The sequence below is a fragment of the Scyliorhinus torazame genome, chromosome 3, assembly GCF_047496885.1.
Source record: "Scyliorhinus torazame isolate Kashiwa2021f chromosome 3, sScyTor2.1, whole genome shotgun sequence".
NCBI classification, from domain to species: domain Eukaryota; kingdom Metazoa; phylum Chordata; class Chondrichthyes; order Carcharhiniformes; family Scyliorhinidae; genus Scyliorhinus; species Scyliorhinus torazame.
Genome location: NC_092709.1, coordinates 186090937 through 186117880, shown reverse-complemented (window position 1 = coordinate 186117880; position 26944 = coordinate 186090937). Strand labels below are relative to the sequence as shown.

The following is a 26944-nucleotide window of genomic DNA, read 5'->3' as shown; positions in this document are numbered from 1 at the left end:
CAGTTCCACTGCAGTCAAAGGAACCGAATATCGGGTGTTGCACATAACAGGTGGGCCAATATTACCTGTTCTGCGCCACTGCACAAGTTGCATGTCTGCCTCACTCTTTAAAACGAGTCCTTGTGAAGAGCAATAAGACCTCCAATATTGATATTTTTTCCATGGTTTGTCTTGATCATTTTGCTATTCCTGCTATTTGTGTCTCCTGGCCGTATAGTCCCACTTATCCATTGACTAATCCAGGGATCATCTTATACCTTCATACTCTCTAGAATAACACCGCAGTCTCTCTTCAAAATTCTGTTGGTGTGTCTGATTGCCTGGTTGACTCCACGCCGAATGTCCCCCATCCGAATTGACATCCTTGCAATTCCAGCTAAGCAAGCATCATCATGGTCAAGGTACTATGCAGAAAAAAACATAACAGAAAAATATCAGCAGCTGTAAACTAATTAGATAGACATACTAGGGACTAGAAATGTACTGTTGTGTAGAAGAGTAATGATACTTTGACTTTGGGAGACTGGCACAAAGAACTTGAGACAGGGAATTCCAGTGGGAGTCAGGTAGGGAGAGGACAGGTAACATGACATAGAAGTGTGTGATCTGAGTGTTAACAAATTATAATCACATCTACTGCAATTGTTGGGGCTGTGAGATGTTTAAATCATACCAGTGGAACAATACTGAGGGTGCTTATCTCTGAGAAGGTGGAGTTGTGCCCCTGGAATGTGGAAATCTGGTGCATAAGGCCAACCCCAGTGGTTCTATGGAGGAGGGAGGTAGAATGAGAGAGAAAAAGAGTTGTGAGTGAGCACAGGACAGAGGAACCAATTGGTGTTGGAGCTGATCACGAGCATCATGTTACTATTATTATTAAATACATTTGAGCGAGATTCTCCGTCCTGGGATGCTCGGATCACGTTCCCCGATGGGACGGAGAACGTGGCGTTGGGCAAAATCGGGGTCAGCGCCCGAAGGCGTGCTCTGACCACCACCCCCCCTACTGGCTGTGGCAACAAGGCCCACACTGCATGTCAGCAGGAACATGGAAATAAATATAAATGGGTCTCAATGACCCATTTGCATCTATATAGCGGGCCCGGTGCCCTATGCTCCAACCTCCTGCAATTCTCTGGTCCCCGCGGCTGGGAATCACATGGGCACGGATCAAAGAACAAAGAAAAGTACAGTACATGAACAGGCCCTTCGGCTCTCGAAGCCTGCGCCGACCACGCTGCCCGTCTAAACTAAAATCCTTCTACACTTCCGGGGTCCATATCCCTCTATTCCCATCCTATTCATGTATTTGTCAAGATGCCCCTTAAACGTCACTATCGTCCCTGCTTCCACCACCTCCTCCAGCAGCAAGCATCCCAAAAATGGTGCCACCCCCGATTTTGGTGTAAAAACGGATTCTCTGGCCAATTGCCGAACGCGATTTCGGCGTCGGCAATCGGAGAATCCAGTCCGTAATCTCCCAGAGAATCCAGCCCATTATGTTCTATAACTCTGTGTGAAGTTCTGTCTATAAGAAGTTCTCCAAAATAGTGGAAAATAATCTGAGTAAGCAGATGGCGCATTTGTTTAACATCTTATTTGAATGACAATACCCTCAACAGTGCAACACAAGTCCTATACTGCATTGAAGTATCAACCTGGATTTTTGTACTCAAGACTCTGGAGTAGGATTTTAAACTACTTAGACTTAAGAGACGATTGGGCTACCCAGTGAGTCACACCTGACACACACACACAAATGAACAGCAAAACCAATCATTTTGGGCCATTATACATTGCTTATAAAATTTGGCTTAATGCGGTACATTTTGAGGATTCAATGAGATCCTCGGTTTAAAATTATCTGAGATTATTTCTGAAGCAACATAATGTTAAGTGCATAAAGTTCATTATTGCAGTCACACAATAGGTTTGTTATGATCCATTAAGTAGGACAACTTAATCAACAATATCTTGCCTTATTGTCTCCGGTCATGCCTTTTTCATAATGTGCCAATGCATTCACATAGTCTCCCCTGAAAAACATATATTGGTTAACGTGGCAGACTTAAAAGGATATAGTTACCATTAATCCAAAAATAAGGCAAGTCTATTTTGCAATGTTCCATAACTTCATTTGTACATAATGTAACTCATGGAAATATAGGTGAGATCACGTGATTAGTAAGTGATTTATTGAATCAAAGATGAACATTGATTTTTATATCTAATGAGCACTTTTATATTAGAGAACTGACACAAAATCTAGGTGCACTTACATGCAAAAATGTTTCAGTGGTAGAAGAGGGTTTGTATATAAGAAAACATTATATGTGAAAAATTAGTGCTTTTATTGGATACTATAATTCTAGAACAAGAGATATGAACATGTTCCTCAACAAGTAAGACAAAAAATAGATAGCCTGAATAATGCAAACAAAGATTTTAAAAATTCCAATCCTTTTGATGTCCAAATTCTGTACCAGTAAATTGCATACGTTGCATACTCAAATGTTAATTCAAAGTAACTTTTTGCACAAAGGAATTCAAATGATCTGGGTCATTCAAATTAAGCAGCATAAATTGACATGAAAAATTAGCATGTGATTTGCATTAAGTGACTGAATAAGCGTAGACTGTATCGTAACTTGCCATTACACAGGGGGATTATTAATATATTTCAAACATAAAAGAGCCCAATTTTTTATACTTACGTGAACTCTAGTTGAATAGCATACTCTTTGGAGATAAACGAAATCTGATCAGGAGCCAGTCGTTTAGCTAATTGCAGAGCACTGTCCCAATGTTGTAGATCCCTCCGCATCTACATGAGAAGAGTCATAGTCATAGAGTTGTACAGCACAGAAAAGGCCCTTCCGCCCATCGAGTCTGTACCGACAATAACTATCTCTAATCTTGCACTAATCCCGCTTACCAGCATTTGAATGTGATGGTGTTTCAAGCGCTCATCCAAGTGCTTTTTAAAGGTTGTGAGGTTTCCAGCCTCCACTACCTTCCAGGCAGTGCATTCCAGATTCTCACCACTCTCTGAGTGAAAAAGTATTTTCTCAAATCCCCTTGGAATCTTCTGCCCCTCACCCTAAAACCATGCCACTTGTGAATGACCCCCCCAACCAAGTGAAACAGCTGCTTACCATTTACCCTGTCAAAACCCATCATAATCTTATACACCACAATCACATCCCTTCTCAATCTTCTCTGCTCTAAAGCAAACAATCCAAGCCTATCCAGTCTCTCCTTATAGCTCAGATGCTCCATCTCAGGCAACATCCTGGTGAATCTCCTCTGCACCCCTTCCAATGCAATCACCTCCTTCCAATAGTGAGGTGACCAGATCTGCACACAGTACTCCAGCTGTGGCCTAACCAACGTTCAGTTCAGCTCCAACATAACCTCCTTGCTCTTATATTCTATGCCACAACTAGTAAAGGCAAGTATCCCATATGCCTTCTTAACTACCCTATTCATCTGCTATTCTGCCTTCAGGGATCTGTGAACCTCAAGATCCAACTGTTCCTCTGAGCTTCCTAGTGTCCTGCGATTCATTACATACTCCATTGTCCTGTTTCTTCTTCCAAAGCGCATTACCTTGCATTTCAGGGTTAAATATCATCTGCCACTGCCCTGCCCATCAGACCAATCCGTCTATGTTAACCACCCTACCAATCTTGGTGTCATCTGAAAACTTTCTAACCATTCCCCCCCCCATGCTCTCGTCTATATCATTTATATATTTGTTTTTATAAATTTAGAGTCCCCAATTAATTTTTTCCAATTAAGTGGCAATTTAGCGTGACCAATCCACCTACGCTGCACATCTTTGGGTTGTGGGGGCGAAACCCACGCAAACACAGGGAGAATGTGCAAACTCCATACGGACAGTGACCCAGAGCCGGTATCGAACCCGAGACCTCGGCGCCATGAGGCAGCAGCGCTAACCACTGCACCACCGTGCTACCCTTCATTTATATATATATATATATATATATATATAACAAACAATAAGGGACCCAGCTCTAATCGCTGTGGTACACCAATGGACACGTCCAGTTACTCAAACAGCCTTCTACCACCACCCTTTGTGTTCTATTACTAAACCAGTTTCGGATCCATCTCGACAACTTTCCTTAAATTCCATGTGCTTCAACCTACTCAATCAGTCTCCCATGTGGGACTTTGCCAGAGGCTTTGCTAAAATCCATATAACCTAAATCAACTGGACTTCCTTCATCCACACACTTGGACACTTTATCTCTCGCTTCCAAACAGGGTGTCCCTGTGGGGGAGTCCCTATAGTCTGGTGGTCCCTGCTGAATCCAAGGCAGGTGATGAGCCTGTGGGGTCATCTATAAGGCAGCAAATGCCGGATATCCTGGGAGACGGGTCCAGTGGGAACCTGCTGCTTTCCCACTTCTGCCTCAATTAAGTCCACCACAGGAAGGCCCATGGACATCCTTCCTAACCCGTCGCCAATTGTGCCTCGGGTGGCAATTAATGCCCGCCTAAGGGCTTCATCCTGCTGCTGTTGTTATTCACCCAGCAGAGGGCGAGGGACTCGCTATGTGAGAAACCTGAAAAGTAAATAATGGCAGGGTTACTTGACGCTCTGGGTTAGGTGTTCTTCATTCAAAGGTATTCATTGCCTGATTGAGATACGGGCAGAGGACGGCCAGCTGAAAGTCACTCCGCTGCCCTTGCTCTCCTGCAACACATGCCCCTGCCATCACTCACCTATGCCTGGGTCCATCGGTGTTCTTGGACCTCAGGTGGGATTAGAACTGGCAGCAGCTACAGCCTTCCAGGTGACGCTGCCGAGCAAGGAAGAGCTGTCAGCCTTGGTCACGGAGATGGCTTGCCACTGTCAAGTTGAGTGCCTGATTGGTGACGTGGGGCTTTCATTGGCTCTGCCTGCATTAAATACCTCCCAGTATGTGGCAGCATAGAATGGTCCCTCATATAGTAGAAACAAAATGGCAGTGTCCAATTTGTATGTGGACAATGAATAAATGAGGACATGGCAAACTCTTTCCTTCCCACAATTCTGACAAAATTCTGACATTAAAATACTATCTACAATTAGCTCCACATTCACTATTTTTAGGAGAGAATGAACAGATGATATTAGTATGTTACACAAGCAGTCGAGACCCAAAGTGTTTCCTGGAGGTGATGATTATAGCCAACAAGCAGCTTGAAAGTCCATTTAACATGCAATATTGATTTCCATTTTCAAATCCTTCTTTAGAAGCTTACCCTACAGACAATGAGGAATTTAGGAACTAATAAATATTTCCTAGCCATTATCCTTCTAACACAGCTTTTATGTTTTCAGAGCAGTACAAAATGAAAAATCAATTCTAGTAATCGATTTTTTCAAACAATATTTTGCTTTACCATCTTTAAATCCAGACAGGAAAACAGGAACAAACTGCACATTAAGACTATCTTGGGCATAGTTCAACTGACTGAGAAAGTAGGTTCGGTGAATCGATAATTACTTCTTTTTTACATTTTTTTTTAAATTCTCCTCCTTTTTCACATTTTCTCCCACATTTACATCCATCAACAATAAACAATAATCAGCAAGTTCCCCCCAACTTTCCACCCCGGCTAGACCACTCGGACCCTGTTCTGCCAGGCTCCGATGGCTGCAGCCCCTCCCCCCACCTCACTCCCGTTCACTGGCCGGCTTAAACCGGCCAGCGTGGAGGCCCCCGCCCGGGTCCCTTTCCCACTTGCCCGGCCGTAGGAAAGCCCAAAGATCCCCTTTTAGCACACAAACCCCGCATATCCACCTACACCCCAAAGAACCCTCATTTCGAGTGAAAGTCCCGTCCCTTCCCTTGTCCAAATATATACCACATTGGCTCCTTTAGTCTCTACACCCGCACGCAGTGATACAAAAAAGAAGAAAATACAGTCATGAGGCTACATCGGCACATGGCCATTCCTCAATTTGTCAGTTCTGCCACAGTCCTTCTGCTTTCGCAAACTCCTCCGCTGCTTCCGCCGTTCCAAAATAAAAGTCCCTGAGCTTGTAAGTCACCCTCAGCTTCGCTGGATATACAATGCCGCACCTTGCTAATGTACAGTGCCCTCTTCACCCGGTTGAAGGCAGCCCGCCTCCTTGCCAGCTCCACCGTAAAGTCCTGGTATACACGTATACCAGCTCCAGCCCACTGCACTACCCGCTTCTGCTTGGCCCAGCTCAGGACCTTCTCCTTCACACTGTGCCTACGGAAGCACAGAGTCACTGCCCTTGGCGGCTCACTCGCCTTTGGTACAGGCCTCCACGACCGATGAGCCCGATCCAGTTCATATCGGGAGGGATCCTCCCCCTCCCCCAATAGTTTTGCCAGCATCGCGGCAAAATACTCAGTCGGCTTCGGTCCTTCAACTCCTTCGGGCAGCCCCACAATCCTCAAATTCTATCGCCTGGATCTGTTTTCCAGGTCTTCCATTTTTCCTCGCAGATCCTTGTTAGTATCCATCACCTTCCGCATCACTTTCCCCATCGAGGCAAGTTGATCACCGTGCTGCAATAACGTCTCCTCCACTTTCTTCAGCGCCTCCCCTTGCTCTCGCACCTCTGCCACTGCGCTCGCCACCTCCGTCCTCACCGGGGAAACCGCCTCCTCCACCAGCACACTCAAAACCTCTCTCATCTCCTTCCTCACCGTCTCCATGCATTTCGCAATCTGCGCCAACTGCTTTTCAAATTCCGCAGCCATCACCTTAGTTATTTCTTCAGCCGTAAGCAGTGCGGCCTTCCCTAGTGCTCCAGCCTCCATTTTCCTTGGTGACCCCGCGGTGACCTTTCCACTCCCCGACGGACCTTCAGCTGTTTTTTTTTCCGGCCGTTTTCTTGCTCACCCTCGACATTTTTCTTTGTTCTTCTTTTCCTCCTGTGTCTTCACTGTGCCTCCTCCATGCCTTCTCCCTGCTTCTGCCGCCTCCGTGGACCCTGGGACCGGGCTTAAAGCCCTGAAAATGCTGTTGCCGAACGGGAGCCCTCCATTGTGCGGCCACCTCCCACCCGCCGTCACCGGAAGTCCATCGATAATTACTTCTATCAAAATTAATGATATATCATCAAGTCGATGTGCGTGTGTCTTTTTTCCCTCCATTTTCAGGTTTGCCCCACCCTTGCATTAATCAAAGCTGAGAGGGCCGGAACCTGTTCCTAAAACAGCAAAGATAAATTGCGTTTATAAATATTTTTTTAAATCCCAAAGCACTTCACAGAAGTGCAATTAAAAATAAATGTATGCTGAGCTATATATTAGAAGGGGTGACTAAAAGCCTGGTCAAAGAATAGGTTGGTGGGAGACAGTGGTTAGCACTGCTGTCTCACAGCGCCAGGGACCTGGGTTAAATTCCGGCCTTGGGTTACTGTCTGTGTGGAGTTTGCACTTTCTCCCTTATGTCTGCGTGGGTTTCCTCCGGGTGCTCCAATTTCCTCCTACAGTTCAAAGATGCTGTAGATTAGGTGGATTGGCCATGATCAATGTGCGAGGTTATGAGAAGAGGGTGAGGCAGTGGGCCTGGTAGAGTGCTCTTTTGGAGGGTTGATGCTAACTTGATGTGCCGAATGGCCACCTTCTACACTGTAGGGATTCTGTGGATTTTAAAGAAGCAAAATGAGGTGAAGAAGGCAAGGGTTTTATAGAGTAAATTATAGATAATCCCCATAGCCTCTCCACTTCATTTTGAGTAAATTATAGATTGCATGGTCCAGGACGGCCAATAATGGGGAGTTAAAAGGAGTATACACCAAAGAAGCCAATGTCAGAGGAATGGAAAATTTAATGGTGATTGTAGGGCATGCGGATATTGCAGAGATAGGAAGAGGTCAGGCAAAGAGGAGGTTTAAACATAACAATTAGAATTTTAACTTTGAGACACTCAGATACTGGATGGCAATGTAGGTCAGTGAGACCAGGAGTAATTGGTAAATGGGACTTGGTGTGGGATAGGGTACAGGGAGCATATACAAGCTGTAGGAGGACATCTTACCTGTGCATTGTGTCTCCCTGCAATAGCACAGTAACATCAAAGGGTAAACTCATATCCTATAACCCTGTGGTGCATTATGTTAAAGTTTTTAATTCACTGCTTTATTAATAACATATTTGGATCTATTAACAAACTATTGATCTTCTTACATAAAACTGAAAATGATGGATAAAGTCAGTAGGTCTGGCAGCATCGATGGAGAGAAACAGAGTTAACATTTCGGATCTAAATGATCCTTCAACAGAACTGAAGGTAGGTAGAAATGCACAGAATATATAGTTGGAAAGGGGTGATAGAGGTGGGGCAAAATAGAAGATCTAGGATAGGTTGGGGCAAAGGAGATGTAGTCAAATTTGTCATGGACATAAGGAAGAGGGGAGTGTTAATGGTGCCATTAAGGGATGAAGAGTACTAATGGTGACAAAAGGCGAGACAGCAGAATGTGTTAATGGGAACAACTGAACAACCAAGGACAGGTGGCCAAGTGGGGGAGGGGTGGGGTTACGTTGGGCAGGCCCGGGAGCTGAAAAATAAATGTCAACAATTACAAGGGGCATGGTGGGGGGAGGGGGTTAAGATGAAAATGAAATGAAAATCGCTTATTGTCACAAGTAGGCTTCAAATGAAGTTACTGTGAAAAGCCCCTAGTCGCCACATTCCGGCACTTGTTCGGGGAGGCTGGTACGGGAATTGAACCGTGCTGCTGGCCTGCCTTGGTCTGCTTTCAAAGCCAGCTCTTTAGCCCAGTGTGCTAAACCAGCCCCTGGGGGACGGAGGGGGAAGTTTACTGTCTAAAGTTGTTGAACTCACTGTCGAGTCCAGAAGGCTGTAATGTGCCTAATCAGAGAAGAGGTAATATTCTGACAGCTTACGTTGGGCACCACTGGAGCATTGTAGCAGGCCTGGGACGGGCATGTGGGCATGAGAGCATGATGCCGAGTTGAAATGGCAAGTGGCTGGCATCATGCTGGCAGATGGGGCTAAGGTGTTCCGTAAAGCAGTCACCCAATCTGCGTTTAGTCTCCTCATTGTCAAGGAGACCGCATTTTGATCAGTGAATACAGCTGAACAAGTTGAAGGAGGTGCAGGTGAAATTCTGATTCACCTGAAAGGAATGTTTGGATCCTTGGACAGTGAAGAAGGAGGTGGTAAAGGAACAGGTGTTGCACCTTCTGCGATTGCAGGGGAAGGCAACATGGAAATGGGATGAATGGTTTGGGGCAATGAACTAAGGACAATTTTCGAAAACAGCACCTCTGACCGGTCTACCTTTTTCTTCAACTAAGGTTTCCTTCCTCTGGCACTGTGGTTGACCGGGCACTCAAATGGTCCGACCCATCCCCCGTACCTCTGCCCTCACCCGTTCCTCTCCCTTGTGGAACCATAGTAAGAAGTCTTACAACACCAGGTTATCCAACAGGTTTCTTTGGAATCAGTAGCTTTCGGAGCGCAGCACGTTCATCGCTCACCTGATGAAGGAGCTACTCTCCGAAAGCCAGTGATTCCAAAGGACTTTAACCTGGTGTTGTAAGACTTCTTACTGTACCCATCTCAGTCCAATGCCGGCATCTCCACATTGTGGAACCATGACATAGGCCATCTTGACCCAACTTTTCACCCCACCAGCCTCTGCATTCAAAGGATCATCCTCCGCCATTTTTGCCAACTCTAGCATGATGCTATCACGAAACACATTAGCCTCCCCGTCAGCATTCCACAGGGACCACTTCCTCTGTGATATCCTGGTCCACTCCTCCACTATAGTCACTCCGACAGTTTTACCTTTGTTCAGTTCTATAGAAGGATTGTTTAGACCCAAAATGTTATCTGTCTCTTTCCTTAGACACTGCCAGACCTGCTGAGTTTATCCAACATCTACAGTTTGTATTTCAGATTTCTAACATCTGCAGTGTTTTGCTTTAATTGATTTTCTTCACTTAATTTCTAAAGGAACATATGCTAAGACTAAATGTACAATTTTTATCCCGGCACTACAGGGGTTTTGGGTGGGGGTGGCAAAGGTGCTTTCGAAGGTGGTGGGGGTCCAGGTCGAACCAAGCTGGGGGTTGGCTATATTTGGGGTTGCAGAAGAGCCGGGAGTGCAGGAGGCGAGAGAGGCTGATGTTTTGGCCTTTGCGTCCCTAGTAGCCCGGCGCAGGATATTGTTAATGTGGAAGGAAGCCAAACCTCCGGGTGTGGAGACCTGGATAAACGACATGGCAGGGTTTATAAAGTTAGAACGGATTAAGTTCGTACTAAGGGGTTCGGCTCAAGGGTTCACCAGGCGGTGGCAACCGTTCGTCGACTACCTCACAGAAAGATAGAGGGAATGGAAAAGAAGAAGACAGCAGCAGCAACCCAGGGGGGGGGGAGGAATCGGACGGACTCTCAGGGATGTCACTGTATATGTATAGGCACTTGTTTTAGGTAATGTATATTGGACTGTTGGATTGTATCTTTGGAGAGTATTTATTTTTGACCAGGCAGTTGCCATTTAGTTTGATTTTTGTTTCTGTTCATATATTATTTATTTATTTGTTTAAAACTGGCCACTGTTATTTATATTGCTTTATTGTTGTGTAAAAGAAACACTACGTACTGTTATGTTTGGCCAAAAAATCTTGAATAAAATATATATTTTTAAAAAAATGTACAATTTTTAAACAGCTTTAGTTTTATGTTTGCCAATATCGTGGGCGGGATTTTCCACTCCCACGCCGAAGTGGCCGCGCCGTCGTGAACGCCGTCGAGGTTCACGACAGCGCGGAACGGCCCCGGTCCCGACCGATTCAGGCCCTGACAATGGGCCAGTATAGGGGCCGTGTCATCTACCCGCGCCATGCCTTGTCGCCCGCGTAAAAGCGGCGCCGCATAGGTGACGCGGCCGGCGCCGCATAACGGACGTCATCCGTGCATGCGTGGGTTGGCCGGCGCCAACCCGCGCCTGCGTGTTTGCCGTCCTGTCCAAATCCGCCCCGCAAGAAGATGGGGGACGAATCTTGCGGGGCCACGGAAGGAAGGAGGTCCTCCTTCAGAGAGGATGGCCCGACGATCCGTGGGCACCGATCGCGAGCCACCCCACATTGCAGGTGAAGCCCGGTGCAGGATCCCCCCTCGCTCCCCCACAGGCCGTCCCACCAGCGTTCACGCACCGCCCACGACTGCAGCGACCAGGTGTGGACGGCGCCGGGGGGAACCCGCCGTTTTGGCCTGGCTGCTCGGCCCATCCGGGCCTCAGAATAGCGGGGGTGCCGGAGAATCACCATTTTGGGCGTCTCCGGCGATTCTCCGGCCTGCGAAACTCGACCGGGCCGTTCCCGCCGCTTGGAGAATCGCGGGAGGGCGTCCCCGGAAATTTTGGCGGCCCAGGCGATTCTCCCAACCGGCGTGGGAGTGGAGAATCGCGCCCCATGTATCTTCCAAAATAAAACAAATATTATAAAGGGCGAAAAACAATTTGCATCCAATGAAATAAACACCTGAAAAAGCAATACATCCTTTGTTGAAAGATCAAAGGATGCTCGTTAAAATAACATTCAGCTTCTTACCTCTAATGCAGCAATTGGGCAGCTGGAGGCCAGATACAGATCCTGCGCCAGATTGAAATCATTTGTAAACATTGCAAGGTGTCCAGCTAGTAGGTTGTGGTCTTCTATTCCCTGAAATATTATGACACTGCACTGAAATATTATTACATTTTTAGAGAGCGATGGAGCAGCGTTAAATGAAGGAATGTAACAGTCCTAATTCTTTAAATGTGCTTGCTAATGGCTCACCTCTGTTAGCATTGAAAGAACTAGGTTGATATTTTAATAGTACCCCTTTGGTACATAGGGTTGAGAAGAAAGTTTACTATATTTTTTGCTGTATTGCTGCAAATTACGGGCAGTAGGAACGGAGCTGCAAATTGCACAACCCGATTTCCTTTTAATCAACTGTTCAATAGTATGTGTTGATAGCACGGATCATTGGCAATTACCAATGACCTGTGACACTTGAATTAGGTGATCTGGGAATGTTGGGCATTTACTGCACTGCTGTCTCACAGAGCCAGGGACCCGGGTTCGATTCCGACCTCGGGTGACTGTCTGTGGAGTTTGCACATTCTCCCCGTGTCTGCGTGTGTTTCCTCCGGGTGCTCCGACTTCCTCCCACAGTCCAAAGATGTTCAGGTTCGGTGGATTGGCCATTCTAAATTGCTCCTTAGTGTCTAAAGGTTAGATGTGATTATGGGGATAGGGTGGGGGTTTGGGCTTAGGTAGGGTGTTCTTTCAGAGGGTCAATGCAGACCCGATGTGCCAAATAGCCACTTCTGCACTGTAGGGATTCTAAGTTTCTAAAGTGAGACTGTGATAGTTAAGCGGATATTTTTGTACTGAGAAAATGTATTCCGAGTGGTACACGCATTAACTACAAGTCTCATGTTCATTGGTGCTTGCGGTGTTTCTGGAGAAATCTTGGATGATGGTTTTAACACAAATGCTGGAAGTCAGTTAACATTCATTTCAAAATAATTGGATTACAATTTCATGGAACTATAACATAATCATTGCATCCAATATGAATATATAATTAACCATGGTAGAAAATACTCTTCACTAACTACAGAAAATGCTAGAAAAACTCAGCTGGTCTGGCAACATCTGTGGCCTGAAGAAGGAGCAGTGCTCCGAAAGCTTGTGATTTCAAATAAACCTGTTGGACTTTGACCTGTTGTTGGGAGACTTCTTACTGTGCTCACCCCAGTACTGCGTTGGTATCTCCACATCTGTGGAGAGAAACACAGAGTTAAAGCTTCAAGTCTGTATGACTTCTTTCAGTCATACGGACTCGAAATGTTAACTCTTGTTTCTCTCTCCACAGATGGCCAGACCTACTGAGTTTTCAAGTTTTCTGTTTATATTTCAGATTTCCAGCATCCGCAGTATTTTGCTTACAGCTGTCTCGAACTGTTCTTTGATATTTAATGCGGTGCTGGTGAGTATCACATATAGAACCATATCACAAAGCATTGCATCAATTACAGGCTAGAATTTTGCCACATTTACTTCAAGCAATTTGTTCCCAACTTAAAAATCAAATGTTCTTATTTTTACTTTGCCATTATAAATTCTTATTTCAAAAGTTATTATGGAAACAACATCTGTAAAATTGTCACACTGCACTTGCACCTTTCTGCCAATGGGTTTCTGTTTTTTATCCTTTTCAGGTGGGAAGTGATATGGTTTCGTCACAGAAAAATACAGTGCAGAAAAGGCCGTTCGGCCCATCGAGTCTGCACCGACATATGAAAGGCACCTGATCTGCCAATCCTAATCCCATTTGCCAGCATTTGGCCCATAGCCCCGAATGTTAAGACATGCCAAGTGCTCATACAGGTACGTTTTAAAGGATGTGAGGCAACCCGCCTCTACCACCCTCCCTGGCAGTGCGTTCCAGACCATCACCAACCTCTGGATAAAAACATTTTCCCTCAAATCCCCCATGAAACTCCCACCCCTCACCTTGAACCTGTGACCCTTGTAATCGACCCTTCAATTAAGGGGAACAGCTGATCCCTATCCACGCCCCTCATAATCTTGTACACATCGATCAGGTCGCCACTCAGTCTTCTCTGCTCCAGCAAAAACAACCCAAGCCTATCCAACCTCTCTTAATAACTTAAATGTTCCATCCCAGGCAGCATCCTGGCAAAACGCCTCTGCACCCGCTCCAGTGTAATCACAACCTTCCTATAATGTGGTGAGCAGAACTGCACACACTCCAGCTGTGGCCTCACCAATGTTCTATATAACTCCAACATGACGACCTTGCTTTTGTAATCTATGCCATGATTGATAAAGGCAAGTGTACCATATGCCTTTTTCACCACACTATTAACCAGCCCTTCTGCCTTCAGAGATCTATTTACGAACACGCCACGGTATCTTTGTTCCTCAGGACTTCCCAGTGAGGTGCCATTCATTGAATATTTCCTTGTCAAATTATTCCTTCCAAAGCACCTCAAACTTTTCAGGATTAAATTCCATCTGCCACTTTTGTGCCCATTTGACCATCCCGTCTATATGTTCCTGTAACCCAAGACTCTCAGCCTCTCCATTAACCACCCATCCTATCTTTGTGTCATACGCAACCTTACTAATCCTACCCACCATATAGTCATCTAAGTAATTTATATAAATGACGAATAATAGGGGACACAGCACAGATCCCTGTGGTGCACCACTGGACACTGGTTCCCAGTAACTAACGCAGCTGTCTGTCATCACCCTACATCTCAGCCAGCTTTGAATCCACCTTATCAAGTGCCCCTGTATCCCATGTGCATTTGCCTTCTTTATAAGTCTCCCATGTGGGACCTTGTCAAGTGCTTTGCTGAAATTCATGTAAACTACATCAACCCTTATCTACACACTTAGTCATGTGCTCAAAAAATTCAATCAAATTTGTTAGGCATGACCTCCCTCTTTGACCTGATGGGGAAAGAAGCCATCAATGACTGTAGGCTTCATTTGAAAGGGAAAATGTGCCCTCAGTGACTACCTCTCTCCCACATCCCTACATTTTCCTACCAGCTGCTCACTCCCCTCATGATAATTGGCGGAATTCTCCGACCCCGGAGTTAGAAGTTGGTAGCGGCCCCTCCGGCGATTCTCCGGGCCCCGATGGGCCAAGTGGCCGTCGGTTTCTGGCCAGTCCTGCCGGCGTGGATTGGGCATGGTCCCACACGGCAGGACCTGGCTGGTAGGCCGGCTGATGCGGTCCTCGGGGGTGCGCGGGGCGTTCCGGCCCCCGTGGGGCCCCGCACGGTGGCCTGGCCCACGATCGGGGCCCACCAATCTGCGGGCGGGCCTGTGCCGTGGGGGCACTCCCTCCTTCCACGCCCGCCCCTGTAGGGCTCCGCCATGGCCGGCGTGGAGAAGACACCCCCTTGAGCATGTGCCAGAATACGCCGGTCGGTCTGCGCATATGTTAAACCACGCCGGCGGTTCTGCGCATGCGCTAACTCGCGCAGTCCCTCCGGAGAATTCCGCAACTTCCGGTTGGCCCGATGCCGGAGTGGTTCACGCTGTTCTTGGCGCCGGCGTCAGGCCAATTTGCCGATTGCGGTGAATCCCGCCCCTTATTCTTTACCTTTGTACTACCTTCCTATTTCTCCAGTGTTACTTACCTTTCTTTAACCTTCCATTCATGGTAACCTAAGTCCCTCTAATTTCTCCCAAGATTAGCTGGTGAGAAGCTTGAAGCCATCTCATACACAAACAGCTCCCTCCTTTCCTATATGTTTTCCTCAAAAGGTTGCTTGCTTTCAAACTAAAACTTATAAAAGTCAAATTAGAAAAAATAATGGAATTATCTGACATTCTCAGCATGTGTGACTGTCTCTCAATTCACCCATTTTCTCGATATCCATCTCACTACCGTCCAATTTGTATGCTTCCCTCCAAGAAGCATTGCTTGCCTTCAAAATGTAACATTAAAAAATCTAATTAGAATAAGGATTAAAACTGCCTTTCCCTCTGTTTCAAGTTACAATCCATCTCATAGGTAAGCAATTGACAGTGAATGGCAGAACAGGCTCAAAGGGCCAGATGGCCTACTCCTGCTCCTAGTTCTTATGTTCTTATTTAATAGTCACAGCTCTGGTCAAATATATCAACTTCAAACCCAAGATTTTGGGAGGCCTTTAAATAAAACTTTTAATGAAGACATTAGAAGAAATAAAATATAATTCAAAGGATAAATGTAATCATGATGTTTATATTCTTATTTTATACATAAGCAATTGATAAAGATATTTTCAGTCACCCTAATCAAGACCAACCTTGACCTGCTCCAGTGAAATTACCATTCCGACATTTCCAATCATACGATACACACGGATTGCAAACTCCACTTCCATGTGATGGAGGCAAGCACGAGCGAACTCAGTCCATGCTGAAGGATCAATAAGTATTTTGCACACATCCCATGCTTCACTAAACCTGCAAGAGGCACAAGAAAAATTAATAGCAATATGAATTCAAAATAGTTTGGATGATAAGCATATATGCATTATATGGTGTAGTACCAAGCCACAGAGACGAGCTTTGTGATGGGTACAGCCAAGAGAGCAATGGGAGGCTACAGTTAGATTGAGTGTCTTTGGATTAAGGATAGCCTTAAAAAGTCAGAATTGGGATGTTGAGTTGCCTGTAAACATTCTTGAAGAAAAGTTCCAAGAATTGTGTCAACACATTTATGATAACCTGTGACACCTGTGGGTAATATTGCAATGACGATTCCCCATTTATAACACTCATATTTGTCACATTTTCCTTCCTAACGATACTGTGGGTGTTTCTGCAACATATGGACTGCAGCGGTTCAAGAAGTGGCCTATTCAGCAATGCCCACAGCCTATGCTTTTTTAAAGCATAATAGCATATAGCCTCACGGCGCCAAGGATCCGGGTTCAATCCTGGCCCCGGGTCACTGTCCAATGCAGTTTGTACAAACTCCCCGTGTCTGCGTGGGTTTCACCCCCACAACCCAAAGGAGTGCAGGGTAGGTGGATTGGCCATGCTAAGTTGTTCCCTTAATTGCAAAAAAAAAAGAATAGGGCACTCTAAACTTATAAAAAATAAAATAAAAGCATATGGCCACAAATTCAATTCCCAAACGGTTGCAACACAGGCTTCCCTGAGGTAGGCCATTTACACTGCCTCTGGGTTTGTAGCATGGCATAGAGATAGCTGTGAAGAGGAAAAGGTCCCTGCCATTCCCTCTGTTAAGTTGAAGCTGGACTGTTCCATGCTCCTTAACAGTAATAGGAGGCTGTCTGGAAGCCAGTGCATTCAGCATTGCAGTGTGCAAGCACAGAAATGCTCTCCTGTATGCTGGTCCATTATCGAGGTACTCATCTGCTACCTTGTCCTCCAGTAAGCTGGCACATGACCCATCCTTTACCCCTGACTTGCTTGTAGCTCATTTATGCCTGGTGCTGATCCCAATTCTATGCTAGCGTCCAAACTAAGTGCAGTGACAGTGTCTGAATTGGTGGTTGCAAATGTCAGCTCACATGGTGGGTCCTCTTCGTCAATGCTGTGCTGTTGTCCTCTCTCTTCCCTTTGGACTGCAATGGCTATGTAATCAGCAGTTTTTGGGTGTCTGAAAACAGGAACTCAGAAGGGGAAGGGTGTCGTAATGCAAGCGGTTTGGAATGGGATGCAATAGGTCCATGGTCACACCATGACCTTGCCAGATAGCAAGCTGGGGATGTGCTGGGAGTCGAGAAGTGGCATAAGGCAGGAACATGCAGCTTTGCATGCTACATCATGCAGCTGGCCGCATGATGCACAGGACCATCTTCTGTGTAGGGTTTAGGCAATGCAGGCACTTTTGTCACCTTCCAGATTGCGTCTGATCTGTTCCCTTCTATTGTATGCCACTTAGTCTTGCAAGAGAGAAAAAAGAATGGCAGTGATGTCTAATACACTGATATGCCTGCAATAACTAAATATCTGGAAATATATGGAAACAGTGAGGTAATGTGGAGGTGGTATTGTTACGAATGTACGGGTGAGGTGGAGTATCTCGATGCAATGTATGAGTGTCATGGACTGCTTCTAGCTGTGTGATGGGGTGTAGTGTATTGAGCAATGTGAGAAATTGGTGTTGTGGTGGGTAAGAGGTGTTGTGGTGGATAATGCATTTGAAGATGCATTAACTACCTGCATGAGGTCATTAGGTTTCTTGTGCATTGATTGATGTCAGGTCCTTGAGCCTAGCTCCTGGGAATTGACCATTCTGGCCATCAACTCCCACTCGCTTCTCAGGGTGGTTCTTGAGGGTCTCCTCGCCCCTTCACTTGGCCATGGTGTCTTTTCTTTTGCCCACCTTCGCCACTAATGGCTCCAAGGTTGCATTCTGGAGGGTGGATACCCAGGTGTTCTGTTTGCTAAAATGTCCTTTTCTCCATCTTCCTTAAGAGACAGTCTTCCTTGAAGAAAAAGCAGGCTGCTTATACTATGTGAATGGCAAACAATGCTGCTGCCATCTCCTGCCATATGTACAGCGCACCTAGCAACAGAGGAGACCAGTGCTGATAATGGTGCTGAAATCATGCCGGTGAGGTGCGTTGGCCAATTTTGTGTCTTGACTACCTCGATCTGAAAAGACACTGGCAGGCCACAAACTGTGACCCCGTCTATAAATTGGAGTAAATGAATTTCACGCGCTCTGCCTTTGTGCAATTTCTGTCGATTGACACTGTGAAACTCTTCCCAGCTCTGAATGTCTACCTTATTGGATTTCAAATGAGCAAGGGAGGAACCAGTTAATTGTTAAAAGCAAATTACTACAGATGCTGGAATCTAAAACACAAACAGAAAATACTGGACAATCTCAGCAGTCTGACAGAATCTGTGGAGAGAGAAGAGGGCAAAGTTATGAGTCTGGATGACTCTTTGTCAAAGGTAGAGAGAACTGGAAATAGGGTCAGAGTTATACTGTTGGGGGGGGGGGGGGGGTCGCTGGAGCTGGATAGAGGGCAAGCGAGAGGTGGAGATTGATAAAGATGTTGTGGACAAAAAGACAAAGGGAACTTTATAAAAAGTGCAATCCAAGAGGTCAAACTACAAGAAGAAAAGCCATGACTTACTTTTAAGACTGCAAAGAGAAAGAAAGTCTTTCAGTTACTGCTAAATTGCCCCTTCGTGCACAAAGATATGCAGGTTAGGTGAAGCTACAAAATTGCGTGGATAGACGGGGGAATGGGTCCAGGTAGGGTGTCCTTTCGGAGGGTTAGTGCTGATTCGATGGGCAGAATGGCCTCCTTCTGCATTGTACGAATTCTATGTAATTGAATAAGAAGGGTGCTGGTAGTGGTACATTAAGAGATCAAACTCAACTCACCTCTTAGTGGTACCTCGAGCCCGCCCTCACCCCACCTCTTAAGGGCAGGGTACCCCTGGATCCGATCCCTGGCATGGACAACCTGGGCACCCTGGTATTACCAGGGTGGTGCTGCCAGGTTGCCCAGGTGGCAGTGCCAAACTCCCACCCTGCCCAGAATCCGGCCACCTGGGGGCCACCAATGGCCTGGATGACCCCTTCAGGTGCCGTTACGCCTGGTCCACATTTGTGTGGTCCAGTGCTAAATGGCGTAATGGCGAGGTCTCCCAGGTGCAGGCGTTCGATCCCCAACCTCGGGAGAATCAGGCGCTGACATATTTAAATGAGCCTAAATAAGTGATCAACGAGGTGAAGGCTAAAACATCTGCCCCCTGCTCCCACCTGCAGGACCAGCAAGTCTGACACCCCGAATATGGCCCCCAGGAGACTGGGCTCTAAATCCACATGCAAGATCGCCGACATGGTGCTGAAGAACAACCTCCAAAATGTCTTCAACTTCGGGCAGGACCAGAACATGTGTACGTGATTGGCTAGGCCCCTCGCACACCGCTCACAAATATCCTCCACCCCCTCATACAACCGGCCCTCCTCGGCATCATCAGATTCGTCCTATGCACTGCATTTAGCTGCATCAACCCCAGCTTCGTGCAGGAGGTTAAGGCGTTCACCCTCCGCAACATTTCACACCACAACCCCTCCTCCAGCGCCATCCCCAACTCCTCCTCTCACTTGGCCTTAACCACATCCAGAGATGTCATATCCCACCCAAAATCCTCCCATAGATTGCCAAGTTGACTCCCCTCTCCAGTCCCATCACCAACAGCCCCCCTCCAACAAAGAGGAGAGCGATGCCACCAGAAAAGCCGGAAAAACCTTTTTTGCGAAATCCCACACCTGCATGTACCTGAAAGCCCCCCGTATGGGATCACAAACCTTTCCTCCAGCTCCTCCAACCCGTAAATTGGCCTTCTGTAAACACGTCCTTCATTTCCTCACTTCATTTCATCACCCCTCGCTCCTTCAATCCCCGAAACCTAGCATTCATCCTCGCTGGCTCAAATCATGGTTAACTCGGATCGGCATCAACTTCAATCCCTCCCCCAACCTAAAGTGCTGCTGAAATTGCTGCTATATTTTCAGTGTGGCCACCAGCACTGGACTCCCCGAGTACTTCCCTGGGACAAACGGGAGTGGCGTCATTGCCAATGCCCACAACCCTGACCCTTTACAAGAGCCTGCCTCCATCCTCACCCACAAAGCCTCCATCTCCCTACTCCAGTCCCACATCTTCTCAGCATTCGCTGCCCTAAAATAGTATAACAGGTTCGGAAGGGCCAGGTCCCTCGACTGTCGTCCTCTCTGAAGTACTGACCTCCTAATCCTTGCCACTTTACCTGCCCACACAAATGATGAGACCAATCTATCCACAACCAAGATTTGTACAGGTTTATCATTATGAGCTTGCTTTTGTATTCATGTCCTTATTTATAAAACCCAGGATCCCAAATGCTTTATTTACGATTTTCTTAAACCTGCCTTGCCTCCTTGAATGATTTGTGCACACATATCCCCCAGGTCCCTCTATTCTGCACTCCCTTTCGAGCTGCACCCTTTATTTTGTATTGTCTTTCTTAGTTATTCCCACCAAAATTGAATGACTTCACATTTTTCTGCATTAAAACTTATCTGCCAATTGTCTGCCCATTCCACCAGCCCATCCAAGTCATTTTGAAGTTTAGCGCTATCGTCTTCACCATTCATAATACTCCTAAGTTTTCCAAGCTTAACAGAATAGTGTGGATTTTCACACATTGACATGAGACTGCATCTGTAACTTGTGAGAAAATGGAACACAATGCAGTCATTGATGTTTTCATTCTCCTCCTATTCAGAATAATTGGGTATTACAGCCATCATATTTGTGCTTGTGAAAGTGAACTCAATTCCAGAGACACTTAACAGCATGGAAATTCCTTAATCAAAGACTTAAAAGTAGCATTTGAAAATTCAGATAACTTCTCATGAAATCAATTTGCTGGTATCAACACAACTCGCATGTTTTCATTATTCCTTAAAAAGCTAACTCACCTTTTCAGAATTAAACACTGGGACAACATTGGCTGAAGATCATTGGGTCCAAGATCCTTTAAACCAGCAAGGAAAGAGTGTGTGCTTAAAAGGATACTGCTGATTTTCCCACTCTGCGTCTGACATGTTAGCTCTCCATTATACAACAACAGTGGCTTGTGAGAAAATGGAAGTTTAGTACCACCTGCCAGTATGACTTTGGAACCTGTGAATTAAGCAAAGTGAAAAGAAATGGATTGCTGCACCAAATGAAGATTAATGCAGGAATGTATGTTCGGACCAAAATGTTTTAAAAATAGATTTTTAAAAATGGAAATATACTTTAAATGACAAACTACTCAATGCAAATGAATTCTGGTAATAATGGTCAGTGGATGGACAGATTTTTTTTAAAAAATCAACAAATTAGATGGTATTTTGGAGTTTTTTGGAATTCTGTACTCCAGAATTCAGTTGTTAAGTATATTAGAGTTCAATAGATTTTTGGACACTATGGGAATCAACCATATGTGAATAGTGCAAGGAGGTGTACCTGAGATACAAAATCAATCATAATCTTGTTGATTGCTGGAACAAGCTTAAAGGGCTAAATGGTCTACTTGTAGTCCTATTCATAGAATCATAGAATAGAATCACTACAGTGTAGAAGGAGGACATTCGGCCCATCATATCTGCACCAATCCTCTGAAAGAGCTCCCTACCTAGGCCCAATGCCCCACCCTATCCGTGTAACTGCACTTAGGGCAATTTAGCATATCCAATCCATCTACCTAACTTGCACATCTTTGGACTGTTGGAGGAAACCAGAGCACCCGGACAAAACCCCCACACACACACAGGGAGAATGTGCAAACTCCACATGGACAGTCACCCGAGGTCGAAATCGAACCTGGGTCTCTGGCGTTGTGAGGCAGCAGTGCTAACCATTGTGCCATCCTTTTATATTCCTTATGTTAATATGGAAAAATCACTGTTTTCATTATACTTTCCTTACTGAGATTCCTATATACTTTTTATTCCTGACAATAAGGATAACAGAAGCACAGCATCGTAACTTCATCATACTTCATTCATACAGCACCAACAATGCTACCTTGAATTGTGTCCTTGTGAAAAACGTAGGTGTACACTTTGTCATCATCATAAGCAATAAAGACTCCTTTATCCATTGTAAAGTGTTCCCAGAGAATACTTCTAACAGTAGTGGGAAAGTTTGGGACCTCGTGTACAGTATCATTCACCTTCAAGGTTAATGAGAATTTAAAAAAATTCAAATCAAGAACACACACCATACAAACACTTTCCCCTAAATTTACAATAACCTGACTGTAAATACAACTGAGAGTCCACTCAGAATACCACAAAAGAAGTTTCAACTTCCCCAGTTTAGATGACAGGGTCATCACTTTAACATGGGGAATAAACAAATAAAGAATATTTTATTTTTACTTGATAGATTACTATTGTCATTACTCTTCCATTTAGAGATTTATCTTTGTTTTACTTCATGGAAATGAGAACTTAAGCACAGTATGATAATGTCATGCTGACACTGAAAACAGTGTTACTTACTGGACAGTAGACAAACCCATCACTCTTGTCATCAATGAATACCATTCTGGTCCCGCTGGGATCTGGGAAAACTTTACGGATATTCACTGAATGGCGATACTCATTCACATACTGCCAGTCCTCAATATAGAAACATTGGATGATGCCAGTCTGAACAAGAAAGCCATGGAAATATTGTCAATACTCTCAATGCAAGTTCTCTGGAAATTTTACATTGGTATGTTGAGAAGGTAGGGTACCAAACATCCATGGACCTACATTACTGGCAGAAATGTAGCAGAGTGGATGCTAGCAAGGACCATTCCTGACTCCATTGGAGTACCCATGCACAAGCTCACTTATACTGCATATAAATAATGATCATGAACATCAAAATGTGTGCATCTGGAGACATTTTCCAGAGGAGGGGTGAGGGTAAAGGAGAGTGTGAGAAAAGCAGTGCCCGCAACTTGACTAACAGCACCACCAGCAGAAAATTTAAAAAAATATATTTTTAAGGGAGCTGATATTACAAATGAAATTGAAATTTTAACTGGGGATCTTGGGTGCCATGGAGCCATGCTTATCGAGGCTCCTATGCCCCATTTCCATCCTACGAATGGGGCTGAGGTTAAAAGTATTTGACCTCTAGGTATTTACTGCTAACTATCCAATGCAAGTGTCGGTTTAACTTATAACATTTTACTTTTAGTTTCATATCAGATCTTAAACACTGGATTTTGAGAGGCATCAGATGCACTGCACCTTCTGTACACAAAACATTTTTTTCAAGAAGTTTGGGGACTTCAGATCAGGTGCTCAGCCGGGATACCCAGGTAGGCTTCAGTTCTGCCCCTCCACACTCATGTAGACAAGGTCATTTTTGACATTGAGGAGGATTGATCAGAAGGGGAAACAGTAGCGGCTTGGTGAGGACTAGGGCACCAAAGAGGGATATGAGGGGACTGCAAAAATATTGCCACAAATGGAGAACCAAAGGTGAGCCAGTTGAGATTTAGAAAATGCCAGACTGTCCCCACACTATCTCCTCTTTAAGAGGCTGGGGGAGTTTTTATTTTATTTTAACATGGAATGGGCACAGAAGGTGATATTACAAAAAGATACTATGATCGCTATTCTTGAGCTGTTCCTCCACTGTGTGTGCCCTGCTCAGTGGATAGCATTCTCACCTCTGAGTCAACAGGTTCAACTTCCAATCCAGAGACTGGAGTACAAAAATTTAGTCTGATACTCCAGTGCAGTGCTGAGGTAATGCTGCACTGACAGAGGTGTTGTCTTTCGGATCAGACATTAAATCAAGGTCCTGTCTGATGGGTCTCTAGGATAGGTGTAAAAGATCCTATGATACTATTTCAAAGAAGAGCAAGGGGCTTTTCACAGTAACTTCATTGCAGTGTTAATGTAAGCCTACTTGTGACAGTAAGGATAAAGATTATTATGACATTTATCCCTCAATCAACATCACAAAAACAAAATTGTCTGACCTTATCACATTGCTGTTGTGGGAGCTTGCTGTGCGCAAAGTGGCTTCTCTGTTTCCTGCATTATAGCAATGGTTACAATTCAAAATGTACTTAATTGCCTGTAAAGCACTTTAGGTTGTCCTGAGGTCATGAAAGCCAGCATCTAAAAAATGTTACCTACAGTTACATTTTTGTGAGGTTCGCCACGTGACTCACTTTAATCCCTAGGACCAGATCCAGCAACACCTTCTTCTTAGTTGGGCAAGAAACATACCAATCAAGTTCTTCTGAAAATATTTCAGAAATTCCTCCCCTTCTCTGCCCTGAACACAATCTACTGTCCCATTCAATATTTAGGTAGTTAGTCTTCCATTTTCACTACTCGATAGTTCATTCACCTCGGAGTAATTTCCCTGTGAATTTGCTCCTCTATTTCTTTCCCACAGTTTGGTGGCCTCTAACATACACAAAGTAACGGAACAGCTCTTCTACTGTTTCTTAATATGGCACTTACATCTGTTCCATAGACCAAGAAGTCAGCAGTAAGTGCGTGGCATGTGACTCGGCATTTGTCATCACGTCCTGGAAAAAGACGAGTTTCTCTTTCCTCCTGGGCTTCAACACCTTCCATTTCAATCTGCAATCAAATCAGAAGGGGTAATAATACTCTTCCCAATAAAACCAACTGACTCACTTGCTATAAAAATGCTACATTTCAGTGTCAATGAATTGAAAACACCGTCAAACAACACTGACATGAACATTCAGGCAGAACATAAGATCTATGTCAAATTCACAAATTTATTTGACATTGATAGTAGTTTACAACACATAAGCGTATAGAGCGAGTAAAGTCATTCTGGTCATCAAGTTCACTCCACCCAGGGTCCATGCGTGATTATTCTAACATTGGCTTTTCTCTCCTACTTGATCTAACCCTTATTTCGCTTCTTCAACAAATATTGATCCAGCTCCATATTAAAAGATGTCAATATAACAGAAATACTTAAATTCTGAAATACACCAATTCATTTCTAACAGAAGCTGAATGTGCTAATGGCTCATATCCTGCGGTAAAGAGACAATTTTGTTGCTGAGTCCACCTGGCACAAGTCAAAATGAAATCCATCTGACCTAGGAAGTCACTATTTGCAGATGCAAGTCGTTACCCAAGACTTTGGAAATGGAACAGCAATCCATTCTAGGGCTGGAAAATCAGCAACTACAAGAAGGGCATTTGGTTCTGGCCAGTACATGAAGTGTAACCAAAGCCCTCTGGCAAAATCATCATCTTCCTGAATCTTTGTTTCAGTCCAACAAACAACAGTTCTTCTGGACACTTCTCCAAATGATATCCAATCACTGAGACAGTAAAATGAGTGCAGTACTCATACCTCATTTGGACGGGAAATGTTTGTGCTTGCTTCAGACATAGACAATATAATGGGAATAGAGACCTTGCATCGCAGATCTGGAGTGTTTCAAAGCTAAAGCCCTTTAAATGTATTGATCATGAATGCAACAGTTTTACTAAAAGAGAGCTATCAGGAGCTATTTTAAAAATGGCAAGTTGGTAATAATAACATTTCACGTTCTTTATTTTCTGTGGGCAAATTAGACATTTTCCAAGTTAGTAGTTATAAATTGATTTCCCTTGTTTGCCTGCGGTAGTTTTGATTGGGAGGTTCTGAAATTTTTCTCTTTTAATGTTAATGAAAATTCAAGTGCGTCAAATTCCAAGCATGCATTTGACAATTTCTTACGGACAGAAAATAACAAAGACAGTTTGTGTTGCCAGATATACTGGTGGTTCACACGAGTGAGTAAATCACCAAGAATAAGGGGCTGGATTCTCCAGACCCCGAGGCCGAAATCGTGTTTGGCGACAAGGCAGAGAATCCAGTTTTGCGCATGAAATTGGGGCGGGCCGATCGGAGGGCAGGAGGGGGCCTCATTCGGGACTAGGCTTTTTTTGTGCGGGCGGTCCGGGTCGGGCGAGCGGCCGATCAGGGGCACTATTTCCGCGGTCTGAGTCCGCATGGAGCACGGCGTGGCTGCTGGAGGCCGCCGCTGTCCGCATGCGTGGCCTCTGACCCGGAAGTGCGGGGGGCATATCGGCAGCTGGAGCTGCGAGCTTCACGACAGCTGCCTGCCAGCACACTGCAAGGCTGTGAATTTGTGGCCTTTTGACGCCACTTTTCCTGGTGTAAAAGACCACAGTTTTCACGACAGTGTGGGAACATAGTCCCGAAAACGGAGAATCCGGCCCAAGGAATATATGTCTAAAATAGAAAATATATTATATTTTCAGCACGGTAGCACAAGTGGATAGCACTGTGGCTTCACAGCGCCAGGGTCCCAGGTTCGATTCCCCGCTGGGTCACTGTCTGTGCAGAGTCTGCACGTTCTCCCCGTGTCTGCGTGGGTTTCCTCCAGGTGCTCCGGTTTCCTCCTACAGTCCAAAGACGTGCGGGTTAGGTGGATTGGCCATTCTAAATTGCCCTTCGTGACCAAAAAAAAAAAAAAAATGTTAGGAGGGGTTATTGGGTAACGGGGATAGGGTGGAAGTGAGGGCTTAAGTGGGTCGGTGCAGACTCGATGGGCCGAATGGCCTCCTTCTGCACTGTATGTTCTATATAACATGTAGTATAATCAACACTGACCATGAAATTCAATTGGCACAAGTTCAGAAGTGTTATCTTCCTGCAGAATCCTCTCATAAATACCCAAGATACTCCCCTCCTCCATACCCATCACCGACAGCACTCTCTCTAACAGCAAAGAGGGAGGCATTACCGGGAACACCGGAAAGATCTTCCTCCTAAAACCCCGCACTTGCATATACCGGAAAGCTTTGATCCATGGGATCCCATTCGTCTCCGTCAACT

The 26944-nt window shown here is 45.2% G+C and overlaps 1 protein-coding gene across 2 annotated transcripts in view; it reads right to left on the bottom strand.

Moving 5' to 3' along the window:
- The window catches only part of wdr19 (WD repeat domain 19), a 247311-nt gene that overhangs the window by 76092 nt on the left and 144275 nt on the right, over positions 1-26944 (bottom strand). For both annotated transcript variants that reach the window (XM_072496582.1, XM_072496581.1), the window contains exons 14-22: positions 24571-24693; positions 22594-22743; positions 22115-22262; positions 21022-21226; positions 15863-16022; positions 11586-11696; positions 2715-2824; positions 1979-2036; positions 258-404 (exon numbers count right to left, since the gene is read on the bottom strand). In XM_072496582.1, coding sequence (XP_072352683.1) covers positions 258-404; positions 1979-2036; positions 2715-2824; positions 11586-11696; positions 15863-16022; positions 21022-21226; positions 22115-22262; positions 22594-22743; positions 24571-24693 — 1212 coding nt within the window. The remainder of the gene's footprint in view (positions 1-257; positions 405-1978; positions 2037-2714; positions 2825-11585; positions 11697-15862; positions 16023-21021; positions 21227-22114; positions 22263-22593; positions 22744-24570; positions 24694-26944) is intronic.